The sequence below is a fragment of the Typopeltis vanoorti genome, chromosome 9 (assembly GCF_054136105.1).
Source record: "Typopeltis vanoorti isolate ZY-2024b chromosome 9, IOZ_Tvanoo_1.0, whole genome shotgun sequence".
In the NCBI taxonomy this organism is placed as follows: domain Eukaryota; kingdom Metazoa; phylum Arthropoda; class Arachnida; order Uropygi; family Thelyphonidae; genus Typopeltis; species Typopeltis vanoorti.
The window spans coordinates 84,644,738-84,666,436 of record NC_143557.1 but is presented as its reverse complement, the minus strand read 5'-3'; the positions used below and the strand labels follow the sequence as shown (position 1 = coordinate 84,666,436).

At 35.3% G+C, this 21,699-nt stretch overlaps 1 protein-coding gene across 1 annotated transcript in view; it reads right to left on the bottom strand.

Annotated features, from left to right (window-relative positions):
* The window catches only part of vir (VIR_N domain-containing protein), a 630,458-nt gene that overhangs the window by 404,784 nt on the left and 203,975 nt on the right, over nt 1-21,699 (bottom strand). The window contains exon 13 of the mRNA XM_090397685.1: nt 18,182-18,270. Within this exon, the coding sequence (XP_090253811.1) occupies nt 18,182-18,270 (89 nt within the window). The remainder of the gene's footprint in view (nt 1-18,181; nt 18,271-21,699) is intronic.

Sequence of the window (21,699 nt, the reverse complement as noted above, 5' to 3'; positions counted from 1 at the left end):
GTCTTGTTCAGTTACATGTGAGAGAAAACTTAGCAGAATTTAAATTGATTTATTGTGTGCTTAACATTGTTGTTATTTGCTAAGCCTGCATTTCTTTAAGTGAGATTGCCCTAAGTGTGACTAAGTATTATCAAACGTATTATCACAGACTGGTGGTCTTACAAGAATTGTTTACATAAGAGGAGTCATTGTGATTGTATTTGAGAGTTGCTATTGAAGGATAGAATCTGAATCTTAAGTATTGACCTTTTTGTACATTTCTTAGAACATGAATAAATTGTTTATTAGTTTAAATAATTTGCCTCATTCCTGTTACCAATGCACTGCTCATTAAACATGAATCTGTGTGTCCTTGAATAGCCACGACTGTAGAAAAGAAGTCTTACGTTGCTAGATTTAGTTATAAGTAAGAGAGGAAGGTTCCGTGATTAATTGAGAGTTTTTCTTTGGAAGGACAATCATATCCTATCCGCTAATTTTGGTGGAGCAGCTAAAAATGAAATAAATTTTCCAAAATTCAGTTTAGAAGAACACCAGTTGTTCAGACAAAGAGATTGGCTCCAACCAGAGGCATTCTCTTAGATCTGAAAGTTTTGCACATGCAAACAATAATATTTGGGGCCTTGAGACAAAAATGAATTAAGTTGAGTGAGAGGATTGAAGTTAAGAAATTAAACCAAGCAACGGATTATTTACTCGGAAATATGACTGTTTAGATAAAAAATAAATTGTTAAGATTAAAGCTAAAGAGTGAAGATTAAAGCTAAAGTACATTAGGTAAAGTGAAATTTTGAAGATAAGTTTTAGATAACATAAACGTAGATTTTACAATGGCGCAGCAGACGACAAGATTTAATCAAATAACAAGATTTACATAATTTTACAATGGCACAGCCGACAGGATTTAATTCACGTAATTAATCGTTCAAAATTGTGAATAAAGTGAGCAACTTTTGTTACAGAATCAGACAGTTATAAAATTGAAAAGGTTTTTTTTGGATTTTTTTTGGAAATTGTGAGTTAATTCACAAGTATGAATCAACCTACTAGTACATGCATGGATGATGTAGAGTTCTTTAGAACTATTAATCCTCAACAAGTTATTCCACAATTTTGTGGAGAAGAAACTGATGACGTCTTAGCCTTTTTTAGCTTTGTCGAAGAACTGAGGAAAGTTGGTAGATGGACAGACTTCCAACTTCTTATCTTGGTAAGGACTAAACTGGTCAAAAAGGCCAAAGCTTCCTGTATTCATCCCCAATTTTGAAGAATACCTTGGAATACTCTAAGTTTAAAGAGACTTTAATTTCCCAGTTCTCCAGGGTAAGAAGTTTAGGCCCTAATATATGGAAATTGCATAGATGTGCTCAAAAGGAAAAAGAGAATGTGACTGAGTACTATAATAAGTCACTGACAATCGCCAACAGTCTGAGCATCCTTAATGAGGAAAAACCTCACCTCGACTGGGCAGTATTTCACCAAGTTTAGGCTGGGGGGTGAAACAAAAATTAAAGGAGACTGCCTATAAGAAGAAAATCACGAATCTTGAGCAATGTTTCCTCGCTGTGAAAGAGAAGGAAGAGATGCTTGGAGACATTCGTCCCACATCATTTACTAACAGCAATATTAACGTGATAAAAGAGGCAAATAATTCCGAATGAAAGGGAATCGAGCACATGTAAGTGCAATACTAAAGATCAAAAGGATAGTGAGGGAGAAATAGAAAAATCAGTCAACACTAATCAAGTAACTGAGAATAAAATGAACATCCCAAAAAAAGTAGGGCTAACAAACATGGAAGAAGTAAGTTCTATAGTTAAACAAGAATTTGAACAGTTACAACAGCCTTTAATGGACTGTCTTGATGCTGTACTGAAACAGATGGCAGCAGTAACAGAAAGGACCTCTGAATCAAAATTAAGAATGATAAGGAATCGAGCAAACAGAGAGGACTCATGAGATAATTAGACAGGAGGTCGAACGACTACAACAGCCGATGATGGACCGTTTTGATGCTGTTATACAGCAGTTGGTGGCAGTAACAGTAAAGACCTCCAAAGTATCTCTACCTCAATCAGAGAGGAATCATGAACAAGGAGACAGAAGAGAACCTCCCAGATGTTTCAGTTGCAATTAGATTGGGCGCATAGCTCACAACTGACTTGTGTATAGGCTTAAGTGCTGTGAGGACATTATGTTGGAGGTTTAATGGATTTTTTGCAACTTTAGTGTCACCCACGTGGTTGGGCTTAGTATTGTAAGTTTTTGTGTGCATGTTACATTAATTGTTATTGTAATCCCCGTAGATGTTCTAGTGACTAGGACGAAATATAGGAAGTAGTAAATTCTATTTTAATTCTTTTTGAGTGTTGTAAAAAATCCATTAAACCTCCAACATAATGTTAAATAACAAAGGACTCTCCAACAGAAACATGAGGTATAAGTCAAATTTTGAGCACCCTCCTCATAATTATGCAAACAAACCATGGAGAGGAGAGAACAGGAATCATGAGCAGCAAAGAAAGTCTAAAATGATAATTAAGGGTAAGGTACAAGGATCACATTGTGATGTATTGTTAGATACTGGTTCCCAGGCCTCTGTCATAACAGCAGATTATTTTCAAGGAATAAAATCCTGTGTATGGAAAACCTTTCTAATCTAAGGAGACCAATCAGATTATCGGGAATATCGACATCCAAAGTTTATGTGACCAAGAAAGTTAGAGTAAAATTATACTTATCTGAGTTTAATATGTGTATTTCGCAAGAGTTGTTGGTCCTCCCTTGGACATCTCGCCGACATGTTCAGATAATCTTAGGAACTAACTTTTTAGAGAGGCACAAAGGCACAAGAGAAGTTACGAGATCAACAACAGTCAAGGAGCTATGGAGGTACGATGTAAGTTAAGGCAACGAAGATCACAGAGTCGCAAGGGATTTTTGCTGATCGTCTTCAGGGGGAAGGCCACGCAAAAAGGAGAGGCAGATTAGATGTGTGTGGCAGAATAAGTTCTTCATCATTTCTATTTTGGATCCAGGTTCAGGGAAAACCGCCCCGGTTCAAGATTGGATCCCTGCATTCCAGCCAGTAGATGCCAGAAATGCGAGACAACTAATTCGAGTTGTTTTTGGAAGAAAGCAGTTACCAGATTTTCATGCCCAAGTTCCTGACATTTGCAAATAGTAAGAGGAAATCCCACAAATCCTGGAGAAGGTACCGATACGTGTTGCCAAGATCGGAAGGTAATAGAAGAAAGTGATTTCGAAGAATCTATCAGAGAGAGAACCAGACAACTGATTCAAAGTAAGATCTTTCTATTGTTTTACTAGAGACAGAATTTGTGACGGTGATTTGTTTAAAGTCATTGTTCGTAATGATACTTAAGGACTATAGGCATTTATCTAACCTTTGAATTGTCTTGTTCAGTTACATGTGAGAGAAAACTTAGCAGAATTTAAAGTGAATTATTGTGTGCTTAACATTGTAGTTATTTGCTAAGCCTGCATTTCTTTAAGTGAGATTGCCCTAAGTGTGACTAAGTATTATCAAACATATTATCATAGACTGGTAGTCTTACAAGAATTGTTTACATAAGCAACGGATTATTTACTCGGAAATACAACTGTTCAGATAAAAGATAAATTTTTAAGATTAAAGCTAAAGAGTGAAGATTAAAGCTAAAGTACATTAGATAAAGTGAAATTTTGAAGATAAGTTTTAAATAGAATAAATGTAGATTTTACAATGGTGCAGCAGACGACAAGATTTAATTAAATAACAAAATTTACATAATTTTTCACTGTTCCAACCAATTTTAATTTCTGGAACTAAGAACTGGTTTAGGGGTGCTTAAGGGTCAAAGCTATATGACTGAGATGAGACCTCCACATAGCCTTCAAAGGAATGCGGAAAACCAACCAGGGATTCTGACCAAATGTCCAATCCTCACATTCTCGTGGTGCACCATGTTAGGTATCTACCTGAATACTTAATGCACAAGAATAAGCTGGCAATTTGGGATTTAGCCGACCAAATTGCATTCTTATTTTCTTAAACCAAAATTTCAAATAATTGTACAACATGACAGAATTTCATGCTGGCTGGGGCATTGCGCGGTTAAACAAGGCCTCCGTTGTTTTCGGCAGGGAACCAGGGCAAACTGCGAAAAGTCGGCTACTGGAACAATTCTGAAAACACACTCCCAACTCAACATCACCAGAGTTAAAGATCAGTACTATCAACATAAGAATCCTGAATGGCAAAGAAATGGAGATAGCTGAGGAATTAGATAAGTACCAGATCGACATAACAGGGGCGACTGAAACAAAAAAGACAAAAACTAGTGAGATCTTTCTAAGCAATAACTACAAAATGTTATATTCAGGCAGTGACAATCAAGGAAAAGAAGGAGTAGATATAGTATTCAACACAAAATACGAGGCTCATCTTCTTGAATGGCAGGCAGTGTCAAGTAGAGTGATTTGGGCAAATATCAGAATGAGGAACTGGACATTGAGACTTATTTGTGCCTATGGTCCCACAGAAGGCTCTACTAAGGTAGAAATGGAGGAATTTTTAGAGAAAGCAACTGACACAATGAAAAGGAAAAGCTGGTCCTTGTTGGGGGATCTAAATAACAGAGTAGGAAGTGATTGTCAGACATACAAAAATGTTTTCACAAAATTTGGAGAAAAGAGCAAAGCTAATAATAATGGCAAATACCTGTTGGATTTCTGCTCAGAAATGGACTGGTTATTACTAACACTATGTTCCAACATAAAAATGTGCACAAATTCACATGAAGAGAAGAGGTAAGGAATAAGAAATCTCGTTGACTACGTTACTGTTAATAGTGATGTTTTCTTCGTGGTGCAATACACCAGAGTGTACAGAGGATTTGAAATTGTAAGTGATCAATATTTAGTCTTGAGCAGGATAAAAGTTAATTTCATATTGAAAAGAATAACATGAAGAAAGTTTTAAAGCGAATAAAAGTTAAGCAGATGTGAACTGTAGACTAAAATACACAAAGATTATGAACAAAAAATGAAAGAGTTTGAGAACAGGAACCAAACCTTGAAGATTCAGTGGCAAGCCTTGAAGAAAACCCTGATTGATTCAGACTGAGAGGCATGTGGTGAGGTTGTCTGCAAGGATAGAAAAATCAGAACTCCATGGTGGACACAGGAAGTTAACGAGGCAGTGAAGGAAAAGAAGAAAGCATATCAAAAGTTCCTGGCAAATAAGTCAGCTTGTGCTCTTAGAGAATACAGAGACAAATGTAAGAAAGCGAAACACTGTGTAAAACTAGCTAAACAAAAGTCATGGGAGGACTTTGGGAACAACATAGAAAATAAATATCAAGGTGACAAGATATTCTGGAGGTTGTTGAAGGAGCTCAGAAATGGAGGAAAGAGTGCTGTAAAAGTAGTTAGAGATGATGAAGGTGATGACATGAAAACAGAAGAAAAAGATATCCTTGAAGCATATGGAGTAATTATTTTGAAAAACTGCTAAATGAAACAAGCAGTGATGACAGCACAGTGGTAAAAAACACTGATCAGGCAAACAGTCAGGAATACATATCCATACTTGAGTAGAAAAAGCCATCAAAGGCTTGAAATGTGGAAAGGCAGCAGGAGTAGATGATATTCAACCAGAAATGCTGAAGTATGGTGGTATAAAAGTCTTACAGTGGCTGCACTGCATAGTTCAGAAAGCCTGGACAGAGGGATGAATTCCTGATGATTGGAGTAGAGCTCTCATAGTACCCATATATAAAAAGGGAAATAAAACTGAATGTTAGAATTACAGAGGTATTTCCCTACTGAGTGTTCCTGGCAAGATTTATGCAAGTATACTTGAGAAAAGGTTGAGAAGGATTGTGGAAGAAAAGCTTGGTGAAGAACAAGCTAGATTCAGGCCAAATAGAGGCTGTCAGGATCAGATTTTCACTTTATGACAAATAGCTGAGAAATCATGGGAATATAACAATGATCTGTATAAGTTTTCTCGATCTGGAAGTATGACAAGGTGCCAAGAGAGAAGCTATTCAATATGCTACAGTTATATGGTGTCAATGGGGCATTATATCAAGCAATACTTAGTCTTTATTTGAGTTGTAAGTCAGCAGTTAGAATTGAAGGAAGTACAGGAAGATGGTTTAATGTTAAATCTGGTGTGAGACAAGGATGTACATTATCCCCTCTGTTATTTGTTATCTATATGGATCACATTATGAAGGAAAGTGGTATTAAACATGATATCAAAATTGGAGATGTTAATGTCAGTTCTTTGCTTTATGCGGACAATGTTATACTTCTAAATAAATCCGCTGAAAGTCTGCAAGATTCCCTGACTAAATTGAATAACTGTTGTAATAAATAAGGTATGAAGGTCAGCACTAAGAAAATAAAGACAATGAAAACAGGCAAAAGCATTAACAATATTAACTGTAATGTGAATGGAGAACATATAGAACAAATAAAACATTTCAGCTACTTAGGCAAGCTTTTTAATGAAGATGGCAAGTTAAATCTGGAAATAAACAACAGAATAAGCAAAGTTGGTATATGGGTAGCCAGTTGAATAAATTTATATGGAATAAGAGAGAAATTAGCCAAAACACTAAATTAGCATACAAGACAGTGTTTAAACCAATTTTAACTTATGGATCTGAGAGTTGGGTTAGAAGTAAAACACTTGCCCAAAGACTAGAGACCGCAGATATGAGATTCCTGAGAAATATTAGGGGTACAAACAGATGGCATCAATGGCAATATCATATTTAAAATGAGGATATTAGGAAAGAACTAGATATTGTCAGCATCCAGGAATGCATTAGCAGAGCTAATCTCAGGTGGTATGGTCACTTAGGCAGAATGGGAGTTTCAATTTCAGGGACATTGAAAAATTAGCAAAACTTTTTCCTGATTAGCGCGAGTTCTCACCAAACGGCCGATCACGCGTTATCGCGATGACATCTCTAACTAAATAAAAAAATTTAAAAAATTTGGCCACCACACGAAATTCCAATTTTCAGCTTGGCAATGAAAGTGTTAAAAGACAGAAATATAAGACCTGATAATATTGATGTCTTGACATTTAACAGACTGATTTAGAGGAAAATTGTAGACAGGAAGTTAGTAATGATGTAAATTTTTCATTTAGTACTATCATATCCTGTACCTCCCCAAGGGCGTGTATATATCAGGGATTTGATGATGATGATGATGATAACTGGTTTAGAAATAATACGGCTAATCAATGAATAACAACCACAGATAGAGTTCTGAGAAAAATCAGAATGAACACAGAGCATCAATAGTAGAAACAATCATAATAAAAATTAAAATATTAGGAAGGAACCTGACATTGTTTAGCATTCAGGAATGTGTTAGCAGAGTCTCAGATGGCAGGTCACTTAAACAGAACACGAAAAGAAAAGTTAGTAAAAACAGATGTTTGTTAGCAGGAGGGCAAGAAAAAAGACTGGGAAGATGATCAAGATCTCGATGAAATTATGTAGTTACAGGATCTGACAATATCGAAATACTAACAGATAAAGAATAATTTGGAGAAAAATTGTCTAGGAAAATAGTAATAATGTAAACAGCTTTTCATGCAGTACTATTTAGTATTGTATGAAACTCCTTGAATATGCATATCAACAATTGATGGTGACAGCTCCTATCTCCAAATGATACACCAACAGGAGCACATAAAAACAGAAATAACCCTTCCCATCCCTTCATATACAAAATAACTCATTAAGAGAAACTGATAACACACTTAAAACATACCGAATAATATTCTATGCCCTTGACCATTAGTGGGATGACACTATTCTCATCAATAACATCAACCTGCAAAATTGTCTGAAATTAAGTCCCTGAAAGTAAGGGTTTTCAGGGACTAATATTCTTTTGATATAACTTTAGGCTTTGTCAGGCTAATGTTGTCTTTATTCAGTATTTAAGACCTGATACTGTATGTCTATTTTTCAACTTGAAAACTATAAATAGAACATAGCATATAAAATATTTCATAAATTCTAGATTTTTATAAATATTATAACAGCAAATCCTAATTAAAACTCATCCCAAAAATTCTTTCTTCTTTGCAAACATTCCTTTCCTATATTACCTCTGTGTGCATGAAATAAGTGTGCATATAACACTTATGAATCAGGTTTCCTGTCAAGTGAACAGTAGTTTTAATATAAAATGGTCAATTGTGTTTATTGTATAATGTATGACATCTGAAAACAATAAAAATACCATCTGCAATTTCTAAATTAAGAAGAGTAATTCAATTAAATACCAAAGTACATATAATAACTTTATTTCCTTTCCCCCACCCATAATACTGTCATATTTCAGGGTCGCTTAAGGATCAAAGTCAATTAACAGAGAGAAGGAGGTAACATTGCCATTCAAAAATGCAGAGAACTGACTGGGGTTTCTGACTTAATGTCCAATGCTCACCTCGTGATCACCCTGTTGGTAGGTATCTACTGGGTACTTAAAGAACGAGGATGGGCTGGCAATTTGGAACTTAGCTGACCAAACGGTACTTTCTATTGGCTTAAACCACAAATGCATATAATGGTACAACATGAGATTTCATGCCAGCTGAAGCATCACCCAGTTAAACAAGCCCCTTGCTGTTTTTGTCAGGGAACCAGGACAAACAGTGAAAAGTTCAGCTACTGGAACAAGCTCCAAATCAACATCTAGAAGAAGAAGAAAAAACCCAACATTAGAAGAACAGAAGATAGGAACCATCAATATAAGGAATATTAATGGAAAGAAAATCAGACTTGCAGAAGAAATGGAAAAATACCATGTGAACATAATTGGCATTAATGAGAAAGAAGAGAAAAACTCTGGAGGAGGACAAAATCAGGCAAATATTACTAAATAATAAGTACAGGATATTATTTTCAGACAATAATGATCAAGGAAAGGAAGGAATAGTGATAGCATTCAACACCACACATGAATATAAACTTCTCGATTCTTCAGTTTCAAGTAGAGTTATGTGGGCAAACTTTAAAATGGAGAAATGGACAATGAAACTTATTTGTGCCTATAGCCCCACAGAAGGTTCTTCTAAGGAAGAAGTGGAGGAGTATTTTTGAAATCATTAGAACAGGCAGCTGACAAAGAAAATGGAAAAAGTGATCCTCATTAGAGATCTGAACAGCAGAGTAGGAAATGAATCTCACCAGGCATATAGGAACATTTTGGGAAAATTTGGAGAAAACGGCAAAGCTAATAATGATGGTAAGTATTTGCTGGACTTCTGCTCAGGACATGGACTAGTCATTATTAACACCATGTTTCGACATAAAGATGTGCACCAGTTCACACAGAGAGAAGACACAAGAAATAAGAAAAGCCACAACGACTACGTCATCGTTGATAGTGATATCATAAAGCTGGTACTAGTACTAACAGGGAAAAAATGCATATTACATTGAAAAGAACAGTATATAAGAAAGTTTTAAAAAGAATTAAAGCTAAGCAAGCTTTTACAAGTAAATTGTAGACTCAACTACGCAAACATTATTGAAAAAAATTTGCAGCAGTTTGAAAACAAGAACTAAACCTTGGAGTCTTGGTGGCAAACTCTGAAGAAGACATTCATAAATTGATTTGGTTAGGGAGGCATGTGGTGAAGTTGTCTGCAAGGATAGAAAAATAAGAACACCATAGTGGACAGAAGAAGTTAAAGAAGCAGTCTTGGAAAAGAAGAAAGCATACCAAAAGTTCTTAGCAAATAAGTCGGCAGATGTCCTAAAAGAATACAGAGAAAAATGTAAGAGAGCTAAACTGTGTATAAAAGTAGCTAAACAAAAGTCATGGGAAGACTTTAGTAAGAATATAAAAAATAAATATCAGGAAGGATGCAAAATGTTCTGGGGGGCTATTGAAAAAGATTAGAAATTGAGGAATAAGTACTGTAAAAGGAATCAGTCAGAAGGTCAAATTCCCAGTGATTTGAGTACAGCTCATAGTACCCATCTATAAAAAAAGGGAATAAAACTGAATGTGAAAATTGCAGAGGAATTTCTCTATTAAGTGTTCCAGGTAAGATTTATTGAAAAGAGATTGAGAAGGATTGTGGAAGAGAAACTTGGAGAAGAACAAGCTGGGTTCAGGCCAAATAGAGGTTGTCACAATCATATTTTCACTTTGAGACAAACAGTTGAGAAATCATGGGAATATGACAAGGATCTGTACTTAAGTTTTGTAGATCTGGAAAAGGCATAAGACAAGGTGTCCAGAGAAAAGCTTTTAAAAACACTACAATTATATGGGGTGAATGGAACTTTATACAGAACAACACACAGTCTATATTTAAGTTGTCTGTCAGCAATTAGAATTGAAGGAAATACAGGAAGATGGTTTAATGTAAAACCAGGAGTAAGACAAGGATGCACGTTATCTCGACTCCTGTTTATCATCTATATGGATCACATTATGAAAGAATGTGGCCTACTATTAGAATTGGAGATGTCAAACTTACATCTTTGCTTTATGCAGGTGATGTTATACTTCTAAACCAGTTCAAGTCTTCGGGATTATCTAACTAAATTGAATAACAGCTGTAACAAATTCAGCATGAAATTCAGCAATAAAAAGCAAAACTATGAAATAAGTGGGAGCATAAAAAACTTCAGCCACATTTTGAATGGAGATCCTACAGAACAAGTCAGATATTTCAGCTATTTAGACACAGTTTTTAATGAAGATGGCAAGTTAAATCTGGAAATAAACAACAGAATAAGCAAAGTTGGTATATGGGTAGCCAGTTGAATAAATTTATATGGAATAAGAGAGAAATTAGCCAAAACACCAAACTAGCAGTAAACAAGACAGTGTTTAAACCAGTTTTAAGTTATGGATCTGAGAGTGGGGTTAGAAATAAAGCACTTGATCAAAGACTAGAGACCACAAATATGAGGGTTCTAAGAAAAATTAGGGGAGTGAACCAATGACATCAATGGCAGAATCATATCAAAAATGAAGATATTAGAAAGGAACTTGCCATTATTTGCATTCAAGAATGTGTCAGTAGAACTAATCTAAGGTGGCATGGACACTTAAATAGAATGGAAATGTTAGGGAAAACGGGTGTTTGATGCAAAGATGGCAGGAAAGAGAATCAAAGGAACACCAAGGTGTAGGTGGATTGATTCGGTCAGAAGTGCCTTAGAAGCACAAAATGTTAGATATGACAATATTTTAGTGCTCACAAGTAATAGATTGATTTGGAAGAAAATTGTTGATAGGAGATTAACAATAATGTAAACTCAATCATGTTGTGCTGTCATAGTAACCTGAACACCCCTTGGGGGGGGGGGGGGGGGGTACATATCAGAAAATTGATCATGATGCTAATGACTGTCATATTTCTCCATTACTACTGATTCACTCCTAGCATGTGTGTGTGCATCCTAACACATTTGTCATAATATCCTCTTTCAAATTTTCAGTTCCAGAAAATACATATAACAGCAGTCACTGGATACAGAAAGCACATAATTTATGTAAAGCAAAAAAAATATCAATATGAGAATATATATATATATAACTTGAAATCAATTTGAATTACATTTGAAATATTCGATAACATCAAATATTTCAACATTACATTATATTTCAACATTACAACACCAACATTATTTCAAAGCCGAATAGAGAAACTACAAGAGTTTCATACTGAATATAGAAACTATAAAAGTTTCGGTGGATCCAAGCATAAGCAAACCTTTCACGACAGAAGCAACTCATAGTAAAGGTGGAGTAAGCTCTGATCACTATCCTTAGTATTTCCCATAATGTAAAACACATCTCCTAGCAGACATGCATGATGTTATACATAATGGGGGGGATCACTAACCAGGCTAGTTTCGACCTTTGTTGAGGTCTCGTCAGTGGGAGCCAGACCCAGATGTAAATACTCAGGTTAGTGATCAGCGCTCACTCCACCTTTATTACGAATTGCCCCTATCATGAAAGGTTTGCTTACGGTTGGATCCGCTGAAACTTTTACAGTTTCTATATTTGGCAAATCCTGTACACCCCTTGAGGGTACATGGCAGGAATTTGATGATGATGAACTCTTGTAGTTTCTCTATTCAGCTTTGAAATAATGTTGGATTCAATATCCACTTAATTGGAATAATTTTGCATTGCGAAAGTGAAGCCTTTTGGCTCTCTTTTTTCAGTGCTTTAATATATTTTATTAATAACATAGAAAAAAACTTATAAATATATCTGAATAAAAATCAGATAATTTTAAAATTGTAGCAATTAACCACAAACTGCATCCAAAAACGTTTTAAATTTCAAATTAGTTATAAAATACAGGTGGTTTTTTTTTTTTTTTTTTTTTAATTGGCTGTTATGATAGTTTACAACTAGATAATGCACTGACTAGCTTCACATACTTATGTGTAATGTCTTCTTCTTCAGGGAGGTAAATAAAAGACAAAAAAAAAAAAAAAAACACAAAACTCAGATAAACTGTTAAGAACAGAAATAATCAAAACAGGGCAAAAGTGATTAGTAACAAAGACCAGCTGTCTCTTTGTGTAGTCTGGAGGCAAGTGTTATCAAAGCTAACACTCACCTCCACTAACACTGAGATCTCTCAGTATGGTGAGAGATCTTATTAGAGATTTCCAGATATCATTTAAAATGAGACCCGGCTTTTTGTTGGAGAAACCATATGAGTGAATAGATGCCTTGATCAGACATGAAAGGAAGTTGTTCTCAAGATAGAGAACAACTATGGTAGCTGTTTATCCAATAGCATGATTTGTCACAGATGCATGATGTGCAAGCCCAGATTTTTTTTCTCTTGTGAATTCTATATCACTGAGATATTCCTGACCTGGGTTCAATTCCCATCAGTGACGTGAGGAACCTTTATCTGGTTTCTTTTGATGAAAGGTGAGTTAGTCTGTCTCATACAGGGTAGGGGGGGGGAGTTCACCCAAATGTAACTCGGATTTTTCATCCCCCAGAACAGGAATACTGGCCCCATGAACACATGCATCTACAGATACAGGACACACCGGGAGACATAGGGGCTAACCATCTTATCCTGGAGTTACGGTTGCGAAGTCCAACTTAGGCACTTAAGTGCCTGTTAGGACCACTGATAAGATAGGAGATATTCCTTTTTTTCTTATTTCACAACCTCTGCTTTTTCTGACCTATGTTTGATAGACCACAGAAACCTCTAATTCTATACACTATTCTTATTTCTTATTCTAACAGTTACATTATAACTGTTGAATAAGACAGGCATCCTGATAGAAAGATTTCCAATGAATGGGGTGAAAACTGAATGATCAATCAGAATTTTGGCAGGGCAGGATATCAAAAAAAAAAAAAAAAAAAAGTATCTTTTTTTTTTTTTTTGGATGTTCGTGGAATATCCATTAAAAATGAAATGAGAGAGAAAAAAAAAGAAACTAAAGTTCATGTTCCACTTTTGGCTTTTCTTTATCTTTAAAATAAAGATTGCTCATTTTAAGGGAAGTGAATTATGCTTAATTATTAGGAAGGGGTGGTGAAAAGATGAATCTTTAAGATAGATCCACTTACAGAAATTCCAAACTGTAAACAGATCTGCAGGATGTGAGGTAGCTTGAGCAAGGAATGTTTTTCCAAAGTTTTCCACAAAAAGATCAGCAGAAGGTGGAGATAAGGAACCTCCCATGATAATTAACAAAAATATCATTTTGTTATCACAAATTTCCAGTATGTGAGAAAGAATAGCAGAAGTTTTGAATCTAATATATTACAACTAGATGCCACAACAAATGGTCTAAAACTAATACTATTAGGATCCTTTAACAAAAAGCTTATTGGAGTTGGACAGAATAAATGTAACTTGTTGAATATTCAACTTTTGAATATTCAAAAAGTTGAATATTCAACTTTTGAATATTCAAAAGGTTAAAAACTATATAGTTTTTAACCTTTTCATTTTGAACCTAATGAAATCAAAATGTGCAGTATTTTGTTTCTGAATTAACTCTTTTCTCCCATTCCAATTCACATAATCTGTCAAAATCTATGATGTTTAATTGTTTTCTGAAACTGCATCTGAATGTACATCTGTCAATATTTAGTAAACCAAAATAAATTTTAAACATAAAAAAATAGATTTATGGAAGAATTTTTTTTTCCTTTTGCACAGTTATAGCTGTGCAAAAGTCATAGCTGAATAACATTCTGTTATTCAGCACTGTCTTGTATGGTCAATTCTCACAGTTTTATTTTGAACTTATGACCTTATTGCCTACTCCCCAGTAACTAGATATATAATAATATGCTTTCGGGGTGAGGGTCAAAGCTGTATAACTGAGAGGAGACCTCCACATAGCCTTTAAAGGAATGCGGAGAACCGACCAGGGCTTCTGACCTAATGTCCAATCCTCACCTTCTCGTGGTGCACCCTGTTGTGTATCTACTTTGATACTGAACGAACGAGGATGGGCTAGCAATTTGGGATTTAGCCGACCAAATTGTATTCTTATTGGTTAAACCAAAATAAAAAATGATGGTACAACATGACAAAATTTCATGCCGGCTGGGGCGTCGCCCGGTTAAACAAGGCCCCCGTTGTTTTTGCCAGGGAACCAGGGCGAACAGCGAAAAGTCAGCTACTGGAACAAATCTGAAAACAAACCCCAACTCAACATCACCAGAGTTAAAGATCGGTACTATCAACGTAAGAAGCCTGAATGGCAAAGAAATGGAGTTAGCTGAGGAATTAGATAAGTACCAGATCGACATAATAGGGGTGACTGAAACAAAAAAGACCAAAACTGGTGAGATCTTTCTGAGCAATAAATACAAAATGTTATATTCAGGCAATAACAATCAAGGAAAAGGAGGAGTAGCCATAGTATTCAACACAAAATACGAGGCTAATCTTCTTGAATGGCAGTCAGTCTCAAGTAGAGTAATGTGGGCAAATATCCGAATGGGGAACTGGACAATGAGACTTATTTGTGCCTATGGTCCCACAGAAGACTCTACTAAGGTAGAAGTGGAGGAATTTTTTGAGGCTTTAGAAAAAGCAACTGACACAATGAAAAAGGAAAAGTTGGTCCTTGTTGGGGATCTAAATAGTAGAGTAGGAAATGATTGTGAGACATACAAAAATATTTTGGGAAAATTTGGAGAAAAGAGCAAAGCTAATAATAATGGCAAATATCTGTTGGATTTCTGCTCAGGACATGGACTGGTTATTACTAACACCATGTTCCAACATAAAAATGTGCACAAATTCACATGGAGAGAAGAGGCTAGGAATAAGAAAAGTCTCATTGACTATGTTATTGTTGATAGTGATGTTTTCTCCCTGGTGCAGGACACCAGAGTGTACAGAGGATTTGAAATCGGAAGTGATCACTATTTAGTCTTGAGCAGGATAAAATTGAATTTCATATTGAAAAGAATAACATGTAAGAAAGTTTTAAAGCGAATAAAAGTTGAGCAGCTCTCAGATGTAAACTGTAGACTAAAATACAGAAATATTATTGAAAAGAAAATGAAAGAGTTTGAGAACAGGAATCAAACCTTGGAGATTCAGTGGCAAACTCTGAAGGAAACATTGATTGATTCTGCCAGAGAGGCATGTGGTGAGGTTGTGTGCAAAGATAAAAAAATCAGAACTCCCTGGTGGACACAGGAAGTTAAAGAGGCAGTGAAGGAAAAGAAGAAAGCATATCAAAAGTTCCTGGCAAATAAGTCAGCTTTTACTCTTACAGAATACAGAGACAAATGTAAGAAAGCTAAACAGTGTGTAAAACTAGCTAAACAAAAGTCATGGGAGGACTTTGGCAAGAATATAGAAAATAAATATCAAGAAGGTGGCAAAATATTCTGGAGGTTGTTGAAGAAGCTTAGGAATGGAGGAAAGAGTGCTGTAAAAGGAATTAGAGATGATAAAGGTGAAATGAAAACAGGAGAAAAGATATCCTTGAAGTATGGAGTAATTACTTTGAAAAACTGCTAAATGAAACAAGCAGTGATGACAGCACAGTGATAAAAAACACTGACCAGGCATGCAGTCAGGAATACATATCCATACTTGAAGTAGAAAAAGCCATCAAAGGCTTGAAATGTGGAAAGGCAGCAGGAGTAGATGATATTCGACCAGAAATGCTGAAGTATGGTGGTATAAGAGTCTTACAGTGGCTGCACTGCATAGTTCAGAAAGCCTGGACAGAGGGACGAATTCCTGATGATTGGAGTAGAGCTCTCATAGTACCCATATATAAAAAGGGAAATAAAACTGAATGTGAGAATTACAGAGGTATTTCCCTACTGAGTGTTCCTGGCAAGATCTATGCAAGTATACTTGAGAAACGGTTGAGAAGAATTGTGGAAGAAAAGCTTGGTGAAGAACAAGCTGGATTCAGGCCAAATAGAGGCTGTCAGGATCAGATCTTCACTTTACGACAAATAGTCGAGAAAGCATGGGAATATAACAAAGATCTGTATTTAAGTTTTGTTGATTTGGAAAAGGCATATGACAAGGTGCCAAGAGAGAAGCTATTCAATACGCTGCAGTTATATGGTGTCAATGGGGCATTATATCAAGCAATAGTTAGTCTTTATTTGAGTTGTGAGTCAGCAGTTAGAATTGAAGTAAGTACAGGAAGATGGTTTAATGTTAAATCTGGTGTGAGACAAGGATGTACATTATCCCCTCTGTTATTCATTATCTATATGGATCACATTATGAAGGAATGTGGTATTAAACCTGATATCAAAATTGGAGATGTTAATGTCAGCTCTTTGCTTTATGCGGATGATGTTATACTTCTAAATAAATCCGTTACAAGTCTGCAAGATTCTCTGACTAAATTGAATAGCTGTTGTAATAGATATGGTATGAAGGTTAGCAATAAAAAGACAAAGACAATGAAAATAGGCAGAATCATTGAAAATGTCAACTGTGTTGTGAATGGAGAACCTGTGGAACAAGTAAAACATTTTAGCTACTTGGGCACAATTTTTACTGAAGATGGTAAACTAAATATAGAAATAGACAACAGAATCAGCAAAGCTGGTATCGTGGGAAGTCAATTGAATAAATTCATATGGAATAAGAAAGAAATTAGTCGGAACACTAAATTAGCTGTATACAAAACTGTGTTCAAACCAATTTTAACTTATGGATCTGAGAGCTGGGTCAGAAGTAAAACACTTGACCAAAGACTAGAGACCGCAGATATGAGAGTCCTGAGAAAGATTAGAGGCGTGAACAGATGGCATCAATGGCAATATCATATTAAAAATGAGGATATTAGGAAAGAACTTGACATTGTCAGCATCCAGGAATGCGTTAGCAGAGCTAATCTCAGATGGTATGGTCACTTAAATAGAATGGGAGAGGAAAGATTAGCAAAACAAGTGTTCTCTGCCAGGTTGGCAGGAAAACGACCCAGAGGAAGACCAAGATATAGGTGGATTGATACGGTACAAAGTGCCTTAGACGATAGAAATATAAGATCTGATAATGTTGGAGTCTTGACAAGTAACAGACTGATTTGGAGGAAAATTGTAGATAGGAAGTTAGTAATGATGTAATTTTTTCATGTAGTAGTGTCATATCCTGTACACCCCTTGAGGGTACATGGCAGGAATTTGATGATGATGATGATGATAATATGCTTTCACCTGAGGAAGAAAAAGGAGCTAAAAAAGTCCTTAAGATTCCTTACGTTGAAGGTGGATTTCCAATCCAGATCCTTCTAACCAAAGGGCAAATATCATTACCAGATAAGCTACAGCCTTTATAGCTTATTGTCAAATAAACTGCAGAGACTCTTAAATACATTTCTGTTTGTCCTAAGTAATTAAAAAATAAACAGAAGCTATCTAATTAAAATTTCTATTAAATTTATGTTGATAGATTTTTGCAAAGATTCGAAATTTACATACTTTTCTTAAAATCTATCCTGTTAAAGCTCCAATCATTTTTGTAGAAAAATAAAATAGGTTACCCTAACAACAAATGCCTCTGCATTATGCAAAATGTATCTTAGAAGGAATGCATGTTCTCAGTGGAAAATGACTTTTTATCCTATATAATAATATCTATGCAAGTTATTCATGAATAAAGAATATTAAAACTTACTTTTCAACAATCTCTTTTAATTCTTGAAGAACTTCAAAAGTATGTATTTTCTGCAATAAAGCTGAAGCAGCAACTACAGTTCTTGTTGACTGTAAAAATGCACAGAAGGAAAAATAACAGTACATAAAAATATATCCCTACTTTACAGGAGTGGAATTTAATATATATTATATACTATCATCACTGGTAAGTAAATATTTTTAAAAAATGTGTTAGTAGAAATCTATGGATAACTTGTTACTTGGAAAAAATAAATAAAATAAAATAAAAAAATAATGCTTAGAGCTATAAAAAATTGTGATATTCACTACCTCCTGAAGTGGGGAACTTCCATCTTTTGTCTAATGAATTTCATATCACTATAACTACTCCTCAAGGTACTATGAAATCTATGAAGTTCATTACCAATAAATGTTTATACATATCTTAAATTGACTACTATCTCTTTATATGTTGTAAAGAATGAAAAACTGTAAACATATAACTTAATTTAAAGAATGATACCATTATCTGTCATCCATGTCTGACAATCATTTCCTACTCTGCTATTTAGATTCCCTACAAGGATCAACTTTTCTCTTTTCATTGTGTCAGTTGCTTTCTATAAAGCCTCAAAAAATTCCTCCGTTTCTACCTTAGTAGAAGCTTCTGTGGGACCATAGGCACAAATAAGTCTCGATGTCCAGTTCCCCATATATTTACTCACATCACTCTACTTGATATTGCCTGCCATTCAAGACGATTAGTCTCGGATTTAGTGTTGAATATAAGAGCTACTCCTTTTCCTTGATTGTCATTGCTCAGAAAAATCTCACTGGTTTTTGTCTCTTTTTGTTCATCACCCCTATTATGTCAATCTGATACTTATCCAGTTCCTCAGCCAGTTCCATTTCTTTGCCATTCAGGTTTCTTATGTTGATAGTACCGATCTTGAATTCTGGTGATGTTGAGTTGGGGATGTGTTTCAATAGCTGACTTTTCACTTGCCCTGGTTCCCTGGTGAAAACAATGGGGAGGGCCTTGTTTAACCAGGTGATGTCCCAGCCAGTATGAAATTCTGTCGTGTTGTACCATCATTTTACATTGTGGTCTAAGCCAATAAGAATACAATTTGGCCGGCTAAATCCCAAATTGCCAGCCCTTCCTCGTTCATTCAGTATCCAGGTAGATACCTAACAGGGTGCACCACAACAAGGTGAGGTATGTGCATTTGGTCAGAGGCCTTGGTCGGTTCTCTATGTTCCTTTAAAAGGTATGTAGAGATCTCCTCTCAGTTATACACTTTGACACTTAAACGCCCTGGGGTAAAATATTTAAATCCCATATTTTGTTCAAATTACAAGGACTCAGAGACTAAGTCAAGAACAGTACTAGTGACTCCTAAACTTTTTTAATGTTCTTCCCTTCTAATGGCTACAGAACATCCCCACTATCCATAGAATAGCAACTCCGTGAGACGCAAGATGTCTACAAGAGATTGGATAGTTGTGGCTTGGGGAGAGAATAAAAAAAAAAAAAAAAAAAAATTATAATTTCCTAATGGGCATGATGCTATGATTTCACTGTAAATTATTAAGAGTTTTTCTTTCTTTCTTATTTTTCCTCTTTGTGCCTAGATCACTACTATGATCTATGTTTGTAGGAGGAGAGGAAATAAGGCATTTAAATTTTACATGGTTTACAACCATTAGAAAGAAATGCATTTACGAGGAAAATTTCTGTGTTAAATAATTCTTGACTAAAACAAATGAATTTTGTTTCCATTTTCCTGTTTATAAGGCTTTTAAGAATTCCAAAAATGTTGGGAGGGAGAGAGAGGGGAGAAGATAAAGCTGTATTGTGTGTAGCAATACAATCCTATTTTCTTAGTTAAAAACCTACTCACACTAACCTACTGTTAGTGTGAGCAGGTTTTCTCTAAGTGCAAATAAGTTTTCCCTTCAAGGTTTCTTGTAGCCAGTGCACCTGAAACTTAGGGGGGGAGATCAGTGAAGTGAAATGTACTAATATAATTAGTGAAATTAGTATATTTCACTAATAATAGTGAAATATATGAATAGAAAGAGAATACATGAGATTTTAGGTAAAGCTGATCACCTTATAAATTAAAGGTGCCAAGAAATTATGTTCTTAGTTTAATCCTTTATCCAAGTGTAAGCAAAACAAAGTTTGCATGTGAAATAATTTCACAACTCGACTACTTGTACATAGAGGCTGATGACTTCACATCACTTGTCTTAGTATTCCATAATGCAAAGCACATATCCTTATGGACATGTATAATGTTATGCATTATGGGAAGGGTCACTATCCAAGACCAGTTTTGACCTTTATTAAGGTCTCATGAGTGGAAGCCAGACCCAGAGGTGATACCAAGGTAATGCAGAAGTCATATTTCCATATACAAATAGTCAAAAGGTGTCACACCTTATTACTAAAATAGTCTGGATTAGAGTACAGATTCTTCATATAATGTATAGCATTATACATGTCTGTAAGGATATGCGTTTTGCATTATGGGATACTAAGGCAAGTGATGTGAAGTCATTAGCCTCTATATACAAGTAGCTCAATTGTGAAGTTAATTCATGTGCAAACTTTGTTTGCTTACACTTGGATAAAGGGTTAAACCAAGAATATAATTTCTTGGCATCTTTAATTTATAATATAACCAAGTGAAAAACCTTTCAACTGGCCACCCTAAGTAGTACAATTTCTAAGCAACTCCCAATACAGAAAGAAGATTGCATTCTCAAAATTTGTCACTTTCAAATTGTATGATTTCAATCTATTTGGCTGAAAAAAGAATCGATGTTTAGTATCCTTTCTTTAAATACCTACATAACATTACATCCCTTCATAACCATTATCAACAGTTAAGAGGCAGTGTGGTGCAACGTGGAGGTTGAGAGGAAGACATATTTAGTTGGATGTTGCTATAGGCCTGGGAATGTGGAAGGTGGTGATGAAGAAATGTATAAACAACTTGGATTAGTGAACAAAGGAAGGGTAATTATTATGGGTGATTTTAATTATGGTGGTATAGATTGGAATGAAGACATAGCATTTGGGAATAGGGAAAATGAATTTCTCGAGTTCTTGAGAGATAACTATCTCAGGCAGCACATAAAGAAAGGCAAGTGAGGATCAAGAGTTCTAGATCTCATCATTTCATCAGAGGATATAATTGTTAGAGGGGTTTCACATTTTCCTCCAGTTGGTAAAAGTGATCATTAAGTAATCACTATGTTGTGGCTAATCATATGCAGACTTTTGCGAGGAAAGGATATATGTGGAATTATACAGCTGGTGATTATGACAAGCTTAGGAGACAACCTCGAGCTATAACATGGAACGAGGAGTCGAGTGGTAAGAAAATAAATGCTGCATGGGAACTTGCAAAAGAAATACATAACATCATCAATGTACGAATGTATCCCAAAGGCCAAAAGGCTGAATAAGATAGGTGTAAAATGGATGAATGTGGAGCTTAAGCATGAAATCTGGAAAAAAAAGTA